The sequence below is a fragment of the Eptesicus fuscus genome, chromosome 8 (genome assembly GCF_027574615.1).
Source record: "Eptesicus fuscus isolate TK198812 chromosome 8, DD_ASM_mEF_20220401, whole genome shotgun sequence".
NCBI classification, from domain to species: Eukaryota; Metazoa; Chordata; class Mammalia; order Chiroptera; family Vespertilionidae; genus Eptesicus; species Eptesicus fuscus.
Genome location: NC_072480.1, coordinates 88,157,247 through 88,174,032, shown reverse-complemented (window position 1 = coordinate 88,174,032; position 16,786 = coordinate 88,157,247). Strand labels below are relative to the sequence as shown.

Genomic DNA, 16,786 nt, shown 5'->3' with positions numbered 1-16,786 from the left:
TTGATATGTATGCTATTTTGTTGTATTGATAGTAAGCTTCAGAACTTCACATGTCAAATTTGCTGAAGGTGTTAACATCATAGATATTTTTACGCTTAAAAATGTCGAATTTCATGCCAAAAAAAGAGCATTTGCGGGAAGTTGTAATTCATTACTTTATTTTGAAGAAAAGTGCTGCTGAAAGTTATCGTATACTTCGGGAAGCTTATGGGGAACATGCTTCATCTCAAGATACTTGTGGACGCTGGTTTAAACGCTTTAAAAGTGATGGTTTCCATGTGAAAGACAAAGAATGTCCAGGTCAACCGAAAAAGTTTGAAGACCAACAATGACAAGCATTATTGGATGAAGATGTGTGTCAAACTCAAAAACAACTTGCAGAAAGATTAAATGTTGCTCAGCAAACAATTTCCGATGGTTTACAAGCCATGGGAAAGATTTTAAAGGAAGGAAAATGGGTGCCACCTCAAAGTCATCAGTAAAATGCTGCTTCAACGGCATGAAAGTCTTTTTTGCATGGAATTGTGACTGGCGATGAAAAGTGGATCTATTTTGAGAATCCCAAAGGCACAAAATCATGGGTTGATCCAGGTCAACCATCAACATCGACTGCAAGGCCAAATCGCTTCAGAAAGAAGACGATGCTCTGCCTTTGGTGGGATCAGGAAGGTGTGATGTATTATGAGCTTCTAAAACCAGGTGAAACCGTTAATACTGATCGCTACCCACAACAAATAATCAATTTGAACCACACTTTGATCGTGAAACGACCAGAATATTCCAGAAGACATGGCAAAGTAATTTTGCTTCATGATAACACACCATCACACACTTCAAAACCAGTTAAAGACACGTTAAAAGATCTTGCCTGAGAAGTATTAACCCACCCGCTGTATTCACCAGACCTTGCTCCTTCAGATTACCACTTGTTCTGATCGATGACACACGCACTTTCTGAGCAGAACTTCAAAACATACGAAGAAGTGGAAAATTGGGTCTCTGAATGGTTTGCCTCAAAACAAGAAAAGTTCTATTGGGACGGTATCCACAAATTACCTGAAAGATGGAGGAAATGTGTAGCTAGCGATGGACATTACTTTGAATAAAGCACTTTTGATATTTCTCTTGAAATTATCATGTTTTCTTTGATTTCAAAAATACGCCATTATTAACTGGTACACCTAGTAATAATAGTGAGATAATTTCTTATGAACCTGAAGTTCAAAGCAGAATCAGAATGTTATGGTACAGGTCCAATCCTGTGTTACTTGTGAAAAATGTTTTTACATGTTTAATTTTAAACCTAGTAACTAGTAGCATTAAAACTGATTTTAATTGGTCTTAATGTTTTAAAACTAATGGATAGTTTGCATGGAATACTAGTAAATTCTTGAGGTCTTGAGAGAGGGCAGGTGGAGTTAACAATTTAAGGAAGGATTCAGAAAGGCTCTCCCAGAGACAGGTTGGAAGCATCTTTTTGCATATAGTCATTGTCCCTCAGAACAATAAAAACTTTGTGATCATGTAATATACTTATGTAGTTAGACTAAATTTATCTGCTTAATTTCTTATTAGTGTTACACTTAGCTGAATCTAGTCAAGTTGTAGAAAAAGTAATCTCTCCCTAAATAAAGGGAGCATAAAACAATAATTGACTTGGCACAAGTGAATTCATTGTTCCTAGGACTGTTGCCAGTTTGTCTTTATTTCAACCCAACAGATATCTTCTTTTACCATTCTCTGTGTATATGATTCTATTTTTGAAAGTAGATGAAAAATCCTGGTTGAAGGGACAGGGGATTTATTGAGTCTCTGTTATGCACCAAGTACCAACCTAGGTTTATATATATTGTCTCATTTAATTATAACTGCAAGCCTCAGAAGTAGGTAGTGTTTTATGAAAGAGAAAGGTGTGATTGACAGGTGAAGTAACTTGCCTAAGGTCAGACAATTGCTAAGGACAGAGAAGCACTCTAAAGCCCAGGTTTGTCTGACTCCAGGACAGTATTTTCTTTTGGACTAGAGTGGGGGATTTCTATGTAGAGACATATGATTTATTATAATCATTTTCATATTTATTCCAGTGCCTACTTTATCTTCCAGTGCATTGTGGATTGTGTAAGCAGATAATGCTGATTTCACAAATATATTGTGGACTGGCTTAACTCTCTATTGTAAAAAGTGTATAATTGATTTGAATGTAATATTGAATATTAAACATAGAATAATCTATATCTAAGTTACTTCAGATGGAATGGCCTTTTAAAATATTCTTGATTTTCTAAAAAAATGTATTTTAAAATCTTGATTTTGTCTATTTCTAGGAAAACTTGACAGTAGGAACAACATGTAATTGGGGGATTTTTTTATTACAAAATTTCATGTCAAAACTTGGTCATAAAGAACAACTCTCCCACCCCGGTGGTATGGCTCAGTCGTTGAGCATCAACCCATGAACCAGGAGGTCATGGTTCCATTCCATTTCCCTTCCTCTCTCTCTGTAATATATTTAAAAACAGTTTTTAAGCAAAACAGCTCTCCCACATAAATTCAGTAAAATTTTATTTACTTGGATTAATTTTTTGAGTGAGTAATTATATATTTTCTAATGTCTCTTTTGAAAATTCTTCTATACTCATGCCTACTATATACTGGCCACTGTACTAAGAGCTCTTCAAATAGTATTTGTTTTGTCCGCCTAATAACCTGTGAGGTAGAAACTATTATTATCTCCTAATATAGTACAGTAGAGGAAGCATGGAGAGATGAAGTAGCTTCCTAGGGTCCCAAAATGAGGAGGTGACAGAACTGGGATTCTAACCCACACAGTCTGGTTCCAGAGGACCAGCTCTGGACCACAGCTCTGCTTTTCACCTTAGCTCTGGCGTATTGCCATTGGTAAGTGAAGCAGAGTTAGTAGAGAATTTAAAAAACTGAATGCTGTCTTATTTTTTCCAGTGAAATACAAGGGAAAAGTTATAAATGGGTATCTATCTATTGAGGCACATATATTCAAGGTATACACTGAGGTGAAATTAAGTAATGTATCACAAGTAAGCTAGCCCCAGATGTGGCCAGAATTCTGAATTGTTGGTGACTTTTGTATGAAAACTAAAAAAATTTTCTTAAAAACACAGTAGAAAATTACTTCTTGACTATTTTACTTAAGGCTTATTTCTACAGCCTCTGCATCATCACAGATTTTAAATTAATGGATTTTTTTATATTGGTCTTATTTATCTAATGCTGTCACCCTATTTAATGTTGTTCACTTGACAGGAAGAACAATCCAATTATTTCTCCATTCGTTACAAATTAATTACTTTAAGTAGCAGTTTTAAGAGAAGTATTATTTTGGCAAACATACTTAAACAGCATGCATAAAGATAATTTCTGTCTTAGGAGAATTATCTCTCTCATTTCTCTCTTACTGGAAAAAAATAATACATATGTGTAATAAACATCAGAACAATATAGAAATGTGTAAAATAGAAAATGGAAGTCCCAATTCTTTCACTTTCTCAGAGATAAACTTTATGTAAACTCATTCATTTACCATGAATAAACACATCTACATAATACTTTAAATTTAAGATCTGTTATTGCAGTAGAGACCCATTGAGGTGTCGGCACAAGACTCTTCTCTCAGAACTAATGCCTCTTAACCCATCACCAGCATTTTTATTGGCTCTTCTGTATTCTTTGACCAAACTTTTGAAGTCCAGAACCAGATATTGAGGCAAGTTGGACCAAAGTCTCTTTAATGAGAGTTTGGAATTAAGATTCAGATGATACAGGTGTGTGTGTTTTTATCTAAGAGGGGATGGCTATGGTGCTGAGAGACAGAATAGACAGAAGCAGGGTAAGTTTTTGGATGCATTTCTGCATTTTGCTTTAATTGAGATAGCTTTATTCTTTAACACACTTTCCTGTTGTGTAAGCTAGCTAAAGTATTTTCTCCCTTCTTAATTAAAAACCCTCTAATTGAAAAGTCAGTACTCAAAGATATATTCATAGATTACAGTATCTTAGATTTAGAAGGATCCTTGGAGGTCATTTTTATTACTATTTTCGATTACGTTTTAGAAACTTATTTACTAGTTATTATTGTACTTTACTGATTTACTATTTACTTATTTCTTATTATGTTTTTAAGCCACAAAACTCTTTCTTCAAATTATATCTAATGTAGAAACCCACTATATAAAACTGTTCAGCCCTGATCAGTGTGGCTCAATTAATTGGCCATCATCTTGCTCACTGAGAGGTTGCTGATTTGATTCCCAGTCAGGGCACATGCCTGGGTTGTGAGCTGGATCCTAGGTAGCCAGTTGATGTTTCATTATCATATTGATGTTTCTCTCTCTCTCAAAATCAATTGTTATATAAAACTAAAAATAAATATATATACAAGTGTTCGGACAGTGGGAAGAAGTATAGACCTTCATGTATTCTACCTTGTATGTATATGTGTGAGGAGGGTGGGTGTGGGCCCTTAAGAACCTAAAGAGAGTGGTTTAAATCAGGAGCTGTTTTGCCTCTTAAGGGGATATTTAGCAATGTCTAGAAGCATACCAGTATTTGGTTGTCACTGCAGGGGAGATAGAGGTCAGGGTTGCTCTTAAACATCCTTTAATGCATGGGACAGCTCCCCACTGTAGTACACACTATAGGACAAGCTAAGACCTGACTGATTTTACCAGTAAAGATGCAACAAGCCACTCTTAGACTTAGATAGTTTATTACTTATATATATACAATGAAAAGAAGGGTAAGCCAATGGTACCACACTCCAAAAAGGATGACAATGAAAGAAAAAGGACTGTGACTGCAGCATGAGTTGTCAGAAGCCTATTGCTGAAGAGCCAGCATAAGGGGAGAGGAAGAAAGAATGCCCTGTACTCATTACAAGTGGAAAGTGATGACAGCCAAGCACCCAATGCCCACAAATGATTACTGGGAAATCACTTACTATGTTTATTTATGTCTAACAAGACCAAGCTAAGACCACACAACCATTACTTCAAAACTTTTCTCCTGAAGCCCAGCTTGCTCAGTTCTCTATTCATGTTACTAGAATGCCTGTCCTTAAATCTCCATTTTAGAATATCTTTTTAAGTGAGTCACATTAGCCATGCTTTCATATTATGAGGTTCTCAGAGATTTCTCCAAAGGATACTAATTAAGATGAAAGAAGCTTATTTCACTCAATGAATGTCACTACTCATTCACTGAAAAGACACCACCGAGCATCAAACAAATGTCTAGCTTATGTTCTTAAGAGAAACCTATTACCATGAGTATGTTAAAAGAGGAGTTAATTATTTTTCTTGACTACCAAATTTAATTTTATACAGAGCCAGTGTTTATCTCTTATGAATGTTAGAATTTGAAGAATTTAAATATTTAGTTTATTTAGAGGTGGAAACTACTGTGAAAAAGTTGGATCTTAATAACTAAAGAGAATTCTTTTAAAAATGTAAAGAGAAAACAAAATACTTTTTAAATGAAAATAAATATTAAATTTATGTCAAAGAGTTTCTTTGGTTTGGCTAACCAAACCTTGTAAATCTTGGTTGCAGAGTAGTATTGTAGAAAAACTTAGAATATATCTACTTTACTGTTGCCATTTATTTAAAATAATTTTAAAAGTAGAACATTGTTTAATTGATATTACCTAAATCAAGTTTTTTCCAAAAATAGGAATGTGGCATATTTTACAGTTGCAAAATAATGGCCTTTTGCAATATACATGGAAATAGAAACATAATTACATCATTGCTTAACATATGCTATATTATCCTATATAATAAAGAGGCAATAGGCAAATTGACTGTCACTCCAACACACAAGATGGCCACCCCATGTGGTCAAAGATGGTTGCCCCCATGTGGACACAAGATGGTCGTCACAAGATGGCCAGCAGGGGAGGGCAGTTGGGAGGGACCATGCCTGAAAGGGCAGTTCGGGGTGATCAGGGCTGCAGGGACGGACAGTTGGGGGGGACCAGGCCTGCAGGGGAGGGTAGTTGGGGGGGACCAGGCCTGAAGGGGAGGGCGGTTAGGGGCAATCGGGCCAGCAGTGGAGCAGTTAGGTGTCAATCTGGCTGGCAGGGGAGTGGTGAGGGGGTAATCAGGCTGGCTGGCAGAAGAGGTTAGCGGCAATTAGGCAAGCAGGCAGGCAGGTGAGTGGTTGGGAGCCAGCAGTTTTGGATTGTGAGAGGGATGTCTGACTGCCCGTTTAGGCCCTATCGGTGGGATCGGGCCTAAACAGGCAGTCGGACATCCCTCAAGAGGTCCCAGATTGGAGAGAGTGCAGGCTGGGCTGAGGGACACACACACCCCCGTGCACGAATTTCGTGCACTGGGCATCTAGTATAATATATACTACTATAGTTAGAATAGGTTCACAAATTATCCCTAATTATTTTGTATACTATTACTTACATGTTCTCTTTTAAGAGCTTTTTTAAATTGTAGTTGATCTTAATTTATATGTATAATAATTTTTTTTCCTGAGTTTATCCTGTTTGGGATTCTTGAACCTATACATTGGTGTCTTTTATTAGTTCTGTGAAAATCTTAGGCATTACCTCTTCAAATATGTATGTATTTTCTTTTCTTTTTTTTTTTAATACTGATTACAACATATTAGACCTTCTCACTTCTTGCTTTGTCCATGATAATTTCTCCATCCAGCATTCTTGGAAATATCTATTGACATCTTTTACAGTTCAATAATTTTCTCTTCAGGTTAATTTTTCTAATCTGCAGTTAAACCACTCTTGAATTTTAAGAAAATCAATTTTATTGAATTATAACATGAGTTTGAGATAATGAAATAAAATGCATCCATTTTAAGTGTACAAGTTGATGAGTTTTGACAAATGTATATGCCCTTGTAACCACTACCACAATCAAAATAATAGAACATTTTCATCTTTCTAAAAAGTTCTCTGGTGCCCATTTGTAGTCAGTTTTTTCCTTTCCTTTCACCATCCCCAGGCAAGAATTGATCTTTTTCTGTCACTACAAATTAGTTTTCTCTTCTAGAAATATGTTCTTTGCTATCTGGCTTCTTTTCCTCAGCATAATGTTTTAGAGATTTCATCCCTCTTGTATGAATCAGTGGTTCATTTCTTTTTATTGCTGAGCATTATTCTGTTGTATAGCTATACCATAATTTACTTAACCTTTTGCCTATTGATGGATATTGAGATTGTTTCTAATATTTTACTATTATAGAGAAGCATATGAATATTCATGTTCAAGTCTTTTGTGTAGACCACTTTTTCCCTTTTGGATAAATACCTAAAAGTAGAATTGGTAGGGCCAGTAATGATGTATACTTACCTTTATAAGAAACTGCCAAACTGACCTCCAAAGTGGTTACACCATTTTATATGCCCACCAGCAGTGTATGAGAGTTCTAATTTAGTTCATCCTCATTAACAATTGGCATTGCCTATCTTTTAAATTTATATTTCTCTGTTGACTAATGATGTTGAGCTTTTTTCATGTATTAGTAATTTGTATATTTTTTATAAGGTATCTTTACTTTTCCCATTTTTCAAATTGGGTTGATTTTATTAATGATTTGTAGGAGTTCATTGTATATTCTGGATCTGAGTTCTTTATCACATAAATTTGTTGCAGATGTTTTATTCTAGTCTATGGCTTGCCTTTTCCTGTTTTGTTGATTTTTAAATACTGTGTTTTATTTTTTTATTAGATTTGTGTTTAAGCTTTGAAAACAGACTTGTTCCAAAAAACCTGCTAGTTAAAATAAAATGAATTGTTATATAAATTAAAACCTAGTAATATTTTAACATATTTTAACTTAAATGTAACTTCTTTTAAAATGGAATATTCATTGTAAGGAGGAGCAGTTTTAAAGACCATTAAAGTAGCTCTAAAATTCACATAACAAACCAAGAACTTACAGTATTTTAAAGTGAAAACTATACTAAAACACATTTTGATAATTTACCAAACAGGCTTGTTATATTTTTAGTTGGGGAAATTCACATTGTTTTTACTTCTTCTATCTTCTTAAATCAGTTAATAATATTTCTATAGTTAAATGCAATTTATAATAGCATTTTATATGCTTCTATAGGAAGTTGACAAGATGAATTTGCATATGTGTAGTAATATTTTTATTTGGAAGAATTAAAATTATGTGAATGCTTAAATGTAATAGTTTTGAGGAATTAAATGAAACAATTTTAGTCTCCACTGCATTGGTCACAGGCTAAAGGCATGCTTTCTGAATCAGGCTCACTGTAGCTAAATGCTTGCACCATAAATAGGACAATCACATGTCCTTCTAGCCATAAGCTCTTTTGCAGATGACATTTTGAATATTGTTAGCCTACCTTAGTTTTAACAATCTGTTTTTGTACCAGCTGCTGTATTTTCTCCATCCTTCTCAAATCAAAAGGAGATAAATGGATTTGAGATGCATCAGTAGAACAACTGTATACAGCCAAGTCATTTGAGATTTGAAGTCTGATAATGCCCTAATTGGTACAAGGAGATTTCGAATGCCCACAGTAGTCTTGAATTTGTGTACTCGATGTTACTCAGATTTTAATTTCCTTGTTTTTCTTTCAAACTTGACTCTGTATATTGTTTGTATATTTTGGGAATTTGGCTTCAGACATTTGTGCTACTTTAAAAGGTAATAGTGTGCTGTCACTATATTGATTTTTACAAGATGAATTTCTAATTATATTATGTATTAGTAGTCACATTTTATTATTCACTTTAGTAACTAAGAACTTTGAAAGCATTTTGAAGCATCCAAAATAAAGAGTCCTACGTGCCGCCACTTCAAGGACATAAGGACAGTCTTAAAAAAAGCCATTGTTGTTACCTTCGCCTCATGTATGTGCTATTCTTCTGGTATTAGAAGATTCCTTTTTTTTTTTAATTTAGATATTAATGCTTCAGGTCTTTGGCTATAACTCTAAAAGAGCATTATCAGGGATTTGATATGTAGAAATCATCTATTTAGTTCAACTCCTTCACTTCAGAGATCTGGGAACTGAGGCCCAGAGTTTTTATAGGTGCCCTGGCTCAGTGCTTCTCAAACTGTCTGTGGTATAGAATCATTCTTTTTTCCTATCCCCAGTGCATGACAGGTCAATCATTTTGTAAACTAGAATAAAAATGAAGTGCTAGAAAAAGTAACTTTAAAATGACATGTATAGTTCTAAATGCTTCCTCTTAATTTCTGTGTTTATCTCAATGTAGGTGGATTACAAAGAGTTCTGGGACTAAATAGTCCATAGACTTCACTTTGTACTAGTATAGTGGTCAGCAAACTCATTAGTCAACAGAGCCAAATAACAACAGTACAACGATTGAAATTTCTTTTGAGAGCCAAATTTTTTAAACTTAAACTTCTTCTAATGCCACTTCTTCAAAATAGACTTGCCCAGGCCGTGGTATTTTGTGGAAGAGCCACATTCAAGGGGCCAAAGAGCCGCATGTGGCTCGTGAGCCACAGTTTGCCGACCACGGTACTAGTATATCACTGCCTTAGGTCGGGATTGGGAAACTATGATCCATGGGCTACATCCAACTTGTTTTTTGTATGTCCTACAAGCTAAGAATTATTTTTACATTTTTAAGTGATTTTTGAAAATTTATAATGTTTTGTGACACATTAAAATTATACAAAATTCATATTTCAGTGTGTTTAAATAAAATTTTATTGAAACACAGTCACACATTCTTTTAAGTATTGTCTGTGGCTGTTTTTTCCCCTGTAATATTGGGGTTGAGGCAGGGATGAGTAGTTGAGAATGAGACCATATGGTAGAGCCTAATTATTACTGCCTGGCCCTTTACAGAAAAAGTTAAGATCTGAAGATCTGGCTTTAGAACAAAATTAGTAGTTAGTGATACAAACAGGGTCTACATTTTTACATGAGCATACAAACAGGGTCTACATTTTTAAAAATGTGTTTCAAATATTATTATTAGCTGATACATATTATGCCACTTTGGTTCTCATTTAATCCTCTCAATAATCCCTTTTTATAAAAGTTAGGTAAGTTTAGATCCCTCTGATCTAGTTTTAGATACCTTTCTTGCTCCTAAAACTTAACTCTATTGGTGTGTTATTGTTTTTTAACTCATAGAGCGTCAGCCTTTGGACTGAAAGGTCCTGGGTACAATTCTGGTCAAGGGCACATGCCTTGCTTGCGGGCTCGATCCCCAGTAGGGGACGTGCAAGAGGCAGCTGATCAATGGTGAATTAAAAATGGTTAAGTATTTTCTAATGTGGATTTTGTTATCAGCATCTGGTTCAGAATATTCAGCTTCTTCTTCCCTGTTGCACATTACTCTACAGTGGATGTTTCTGTGTTTAGGTCCAATGAAAGAGTTTAGGTATGACTCAGAAATCTTTAGAAAAACATTATTTCTAGTAAAAAGATTGCTCCTTTAAATATCTATCACCTAAAGAAAAGCAATACTGCAACTGAACTTTAGTGGCAGGTTTCTATTGCAAAATAGTAAAGATATAATAGGTGAGGTCCTGGTTACAAGAAAAAAGATTGAAATTTTAAGTGACTTTTGGAGGAACAACAGGCTTTCAATGTTTTGTCTCTACCACTCATTAAGCTGCAAAACAACAGTTCCCATCATATTGTTGTCAAGCCAATATGTCAATTAACATATTGCTTTATTTCTTTTTTTTTAAATACATTTTTTATTGATTTCTGAGAGGAAGGGAGAGGGAGAGATAGATAGAAACATCAATGATGAGAGAAAATCATTCATTGGCTGCCTCTTGCATGTCCCCTACTGGGGATCGAGCCCGCAAGCCAGGCATGTGCCCTTGACCGGAATTGTACCCAGGACCTTTCAGTCCGCAGGCCGATGCTCTATCCACTGAGGCAAACCGGCTAAGGCTATTTCTTGATGTATGCAGTAAAAAACTGCTTTTCATGGTAGTTGTTAATTCTTTGTTTTCCTACCTTTGTATGTGATCACTCAGCAATATATTGCTATAAATATATAGCGATAGCTGTCAGCTTTACATTTGATACATGAGTCGCTTCATGATAAGGACCCTTTAAAAGCTGAATCTTGATGTTGGAGTTTCTTCCTGAAATAAAAAAAAAAAGAAATTATTGCTGTGAAAGCTTATTCATTATGATGAAAGTAGCTACAGTTTGATATTGAATTACTTGCTATTTTATTCTACTTACTCTTAAGTCAATTTGTAAACAATAATTATGTTCTTAATGAAGAATAAAATAAATGAGAATAAAATAATATAGAAAGTTTTGGCAAAATCTCACTGTATCTTTTCAAGCCATGGCTAGTTCTTCTTTTCCCAAATTTGAGAGTGCCAAAGATTTAATGCAAGAGATGCTGGTAAATACTGCCCAGCAGCTGTGTCCTAATTCTAGATAGGGTTCTTCCTTTGTATGTTATAACAAAGTCATTGACTAGATTGCCACGCATTAAAGAAAGATGAAGTGCTTAATAAATAGCAGGACTTATTATTTAGCATCAGAAGAGGATCACCTTCCAAATATTCCAAAAGAATGTAAGTACTTTAGCATGGAACTATTAATGAATGAAATTCTGGGACTCATGAGCAGTAGGTGTTTTTAGATATTATATATAACTCATTTTAAAGTACTTATTTGAATGAAATATTTCTGTTTTGTTTTTAAATTTATGCTACAGTGTAGTGGTAAGTGGTAACAACTGTTCTCTCCAGGAGTACACAAAATCTTAACTATTTGAACTATTAGAATAGCTTGTGATTGACCTTTGCTTATTCGGGCTAGTTTTTAATATATTTATTAGTTTAACCATTGGTTGGGTCTTCTCCCCGGCCCCACATACCAGATGTAGTTAAGAAATGTTTGGGGTTAACAAATTTTTATATCTGGATTTTACTTAAACATTGATTGTCTTTTGGGAGCCCCCATTATCTAAGCAAGCTCTATAGATTTCTAACCAGTACAGCATGTTCCACATTTATTCCTTAGCATATATTATAGTGATTGAGTTTCTGTTTATAAAAATTTTTGGTAGAAAGAATTAATGTAGAAGGCAGTTTCTTTTTTGCAGCTTGACTGCAGGGGACCAGAGTTGCATGCATTACTATGTCTGTGAAACTTCTTGGAAGCAAGCCAGTATGTTAGGGTGAGCGATTCATATGTAAGCGGTGAGCCACTAAAAGGCTTGCACAGTATTACAACTCTTCTGAGAAGAGGAAGTGTTAGGAAATTCAGCAGTAAAGCAGCAGCAGCAACAGCAACAAGCAGCCACAGTGAAAGTAAAGATAGGGCAGGTTCACGGTTAGCGTATTGCACAGTGTGAGGCAGTGAGCACACAGCTCCCCATCCTGCTGCCAGAAGGAGGCAAACCCAAACTGTCTGTTGCAAGATTTTTCTGGTTTCATGTTTATGATGTTAAGTCATGTGATAATACTGTACCATAAGTTGCCAACTTTGCTTTACTCTAGAGAGGATCCTTTGCTGCAGTGCTTTTTTCCCCGTTCTTTTTCTTCTTTTTTTTTTTTCTTAAAAAAGAAAAAAATTGTGCAATGTATGTGTATGCCTACACCATGCCGAGACGACACTTACCAGTAAATAATCTTTGTATCCCTGAGGTAAGATACTGTTTCTGCTTTCCCTGCACAGTGCTGCTGCAGCACGGAGCAGATCCAAACATTCGGAACACTGATGGGAAATCAGCCCTGGACCTGGCAGATCCTTCAGCAAAAGCTGTTCTTACAGGTAAGAAAACCAAGAGCTACCGAATTAGTTCATCTATGGAACTACTGGCTTGATTTTAGAAAATCTTTATGCACTGAATTTTATTTTGTTTCTACTGATTAAGCTCAACAAAAATATGTGCCATTATCTCTACTTCTTGATTGATTTGGTACGTTAACAGTCTCATTAATTGCTATGCTTGCTCTTACAAGCATTAAGCAATAGGATTGTTTATTCTAGTTAGAATTTCTGAGAATTATAGCATTGAATGGTAACATATATTACTCACTAATATTGTAGTCATTTTTTATTGTTTAGATCGTAATTTTCTTGTACCTCATCTTCTGGTTGACTCTTTTGAAGACCTTCACTATGGAGCAAACAAGGGCATTTGTATTACTTTATAAAGTAGTTTTGATTGGAAAGACAACCTGCTGCCGTATTACTTAGATCAATAGTTAAATAAAATATGATGCTGCTTTTTCCTTGCCACCCTGATTATATTTTTGTTGTATCTCTCACTTTATCATGCTACCTAACTACTTTTTTAACTGAGGCAATGTCCGTTTTACTTCAGATAATGAAAATTTTTGGCTTCACTATTGGTTTTATTAAGACAAATGTCGAGAACCAGCAAAGAGGAAATGATTTCTCATAATTAGTATAGAAAATAATGCTATAAGTAATATGGCATTGAGCAATTGTTTTCATTGATCTTCATTCTCAAAATGCTGCATTGGATCTATTTTTGTTTTTATTCTTAACATCTGAGTTTTGCTGCCTTTGCCTTCTTTTACTTAACTGACCTTTGTAATTTGGAGCCTCTTTGTCACTGCAGTGCTAAGAGTATTGTTGTAAGTGCTTGTGTGCAAGTAAATGACTTTTTTCTTCCTTTAAATTTGCCCATATTTGAAGAAAATAAGTCGTTTGTTCACTTTTAAGTTTGGTGTCATGCTGTGCATTTTTAACAAAGATTCTGAGGTGAATGGAAAACATTTATATACAGAAAGCTTTGAAAATATGTGGAATTCTGGTTAATTATTCTGTATAGAAGACAACTTCCCACTGTGCTAAAATTAATATAATCTCTGCTAAATCAGAGTAATATGATTTTTCTAAATTAAAAGGTTAGGTGATTGGGATACTGAATCAAGATAAGATACACTAGAGAAATAAATCTATTTTAAACCAGTGTAGATAAGACATTTAAGTATAATTATAAAATTTTAAATAATGAAATTAAAATATATAGCCTCAGGCTTGCTTAGGCTCTGCAGCCTTTCACTGTCTTCTTTTAACAAAGCCCTGGCAACAATCGCAGCTTTGGATTGGTCTCTGACGAAAGGAGAAATATGGTTCAGAGTAATGGAGGTAGATTATAAATGCTGACCATAACTGTCTCTATATCTGAGTGTCCTCCTTCTGACCTTTTCTTCTCTTCAGCCCTCAACACCTGTCTTGTCCATTTGTTAGAATCATTTAATGCAACACTGCTTTTAGATCCACTTACATTTTTCTAAGAGAAGGTTTTAAATATAAGTTAATTAATAAGAAGAAGCTACCTCCTAATTTGCAATGGACTTTAGGTGAGATCATCTTGGCTGTTTAAGTTTGGGAAAGAGCTGTGGCATGATACGTCATGGAGACTGAAGATTCCTGGAGAACAGATACTGTATCTATATGTTAGACTTGATTTGAAAAGCATCTATCACTGCATCTTGTTTAGATTAGGACGATATTCATTCTTCTTGGTCATAATACTGTTGATTAATTATTCTTTTCAAGAATATTTACTTTTTTTGGAAATGACATACAACTTTTCAGTTATGATTTATAAAACATTCTAGAACATTCTGGTAATAGTAATTTGTGGAAAATATAAGCTAATGATATTTACACATTCATGTTATATAATGTAGTAAAATAACACTTAAGTGAAATGTATTTCCATATGTATTTCTGCCCATGCAGGTTCTCTTCTAAGCAATTCTTTGGAATTATAGTGGAAGTACTACTTTTGAAGCTAAATTGAAAAGAGTAAGCATTAATAAAAGGGAATCTTTTGAAAGGAATGACTTAGAGTTATGAGAGACTAGAGGCTGTAGGTTTGTATGGTGTTGGCTGTAGGTTTGCCATATAGGGCTTTTATTATGTTGAGGTATTATCCCTCTATTCCCACTTTGCTGAGAGTTTTTTTAATCAAGAAAGAGTGTTGGATTTTGTCAATTGCTTTTTTTGCATCAATTGATATGATTATGTGATTTTTGTCTCTCAGTTTATGTGATGTATCACATTTATTGATTTGTGGATATTGTACCATCCTTGCATCCCTGGAATAAATCCCACTTGATCATGGTGTATGATCTTTCTAATGTATTGCTGAATCCGATTTGCTAGAATTTTGTTGAGTATTTTAGCATCTGTGTTCATCAAGGATATTGGCCTGTAGTTCTCTTTTTTTGTGGTGTCTTTATCTGGTTTTGGGATTAGGGTAATACTGGCTTCATAGAAAGAGCTTGGAAGTGTGCCTTCCTCTTGAATTTTTTGTAATAGTCTGAGGAGGATAGGTTTTAGGTCTTCTTTGAATGCTTGGTAGAACTTCTCTGTAAAGCCATCCGGATCAGGACTTTCATTTGCTGGAAGATTTTTGATTGCTGTTTCAATTTCTTCGGTAGTTATCAGCCTATTCAGGTTTTTTGATTCTTCTTGGTTGAGTTTTGGGAGCTTGTATTTTTCTAAGAATATGTCCATTTCATCTAGGTTGTCCATTTTGTTGGAATAGAGTTGTTCATAGTATTTTTTCATAATCATTTGTATTTCTGTGGGATCAATTGTTACTTCACCTCTTTCATTTCTGATTTTGTTTATTTGGGTGCTCTCTGCTTTTTGGTGAGCCTGGCTAGAGGTTCATCAATCTTGTTTATCCTCTCAAAGAACCAGCTCTTGGTTTTGTTGATCTTTTGTGTTGTTTTTTTTTTGGTCTCTATGTCGTTTATCTCCACTCTGATCTTTATTATTGCCTTCCTTCTGCTTATGCTGGGCTTTTCTTGTTGCTCTCTTTCTAACTCTTTGAGTTGTAGGGTTAGATAATTTATTACCATTGTTTCTTGTTTTTTTGAGGTAGGCCTGTAGAGCTATGAACTACCCTCTCAAGACTGCTTTCACTGTGTCCCATAGTTTTTGGATTGTTGTATTTTCATTGTCATTTGTTGCCATGCTTTTTATTTATTCTTTGATCTCTTTGGTAACCCAGTCGTTGTTTAACCCTTTGCACTCGCTTGCTTTTTTCTCGATTCCTTTATTCTAATGCTAACCGTGTTGAGTCACACTCGACATCCGAGTGCAAAAGGTTAATAGCATACTATTTAGCCTCCAGGTGTTTGATTTTTTTTTAATTGTTTTTATTGTAGTTGATTTCTAGTTTTATGCCATTGTGATCTGAGAAGATGCTTGATATGATTTCTATTTTCTTGAATTTGAAGAGACTTTGTCTTTGTCCCAACATATGGTCTATTTTTGAAAATGACCCATGTGCACTTGAGAAGAATGTATATTTTGTGGCTTTGGGGTAAAATGTTCTGAAGATGTCAATTAATTCCATCTGATCTAGTAAGTCATTTAGGATTGATGTTTCTTTGCTGATTTTTTGTTTAGAGGCTTTGTCCAATGGTGATAGTGGGCTATTAAAGTCCCCTACTATGACTGTATTGCTGTCAATCTCTCCCTTGATATCCTCCAAAAGTTTTTTTTTAATCTATTTGGGTGCTCCTGTATTGGGTGTGTATATGTTTACCAGAGTTCTGTCTTCTTGTTGGATTGCTCCCTTTAGTATTATGAAGTGGCCTTCCTTATCTTGTTATGTCCTTCACTTTGAGATCTAATTTGTCAGATATAAGTATTGCTACCCCAGCTTTTTTTTCATTTTCATTCGCCTGAAATACCTTTTTTCATCCCTTCACCATCAGTCTGTGTGAGTCCTTTTTTCTGAGGTGGGTTTCCTGGAGACAGCAGATATATGGGTCATGTTTTCTTATC

At 34.9% G+C, this 16,786-nt stretch overlaps 1 protein-coding gene across 1 annotated transcript in view; it reads left to right on the top strand.

Moving 5' to 3' along the window:
• TNKS (tankyrase) overlaps positions 1-16,786 on the top strand; it is a 163,346-nt gene that overhangs the window by 35,427 nt on the left and 111,133 nt on the right. The window contains exon 3 of the mRNA XM_054720078.1: positions 12,677-12,772. Within this exon, the coding sequence (XP_054576053.1) occupies positions 12,677-12,772 (96 nt within the window). The remainder of the gene's footprint in view (positions 1-12,676; positions 12,773-16,786) is intronic.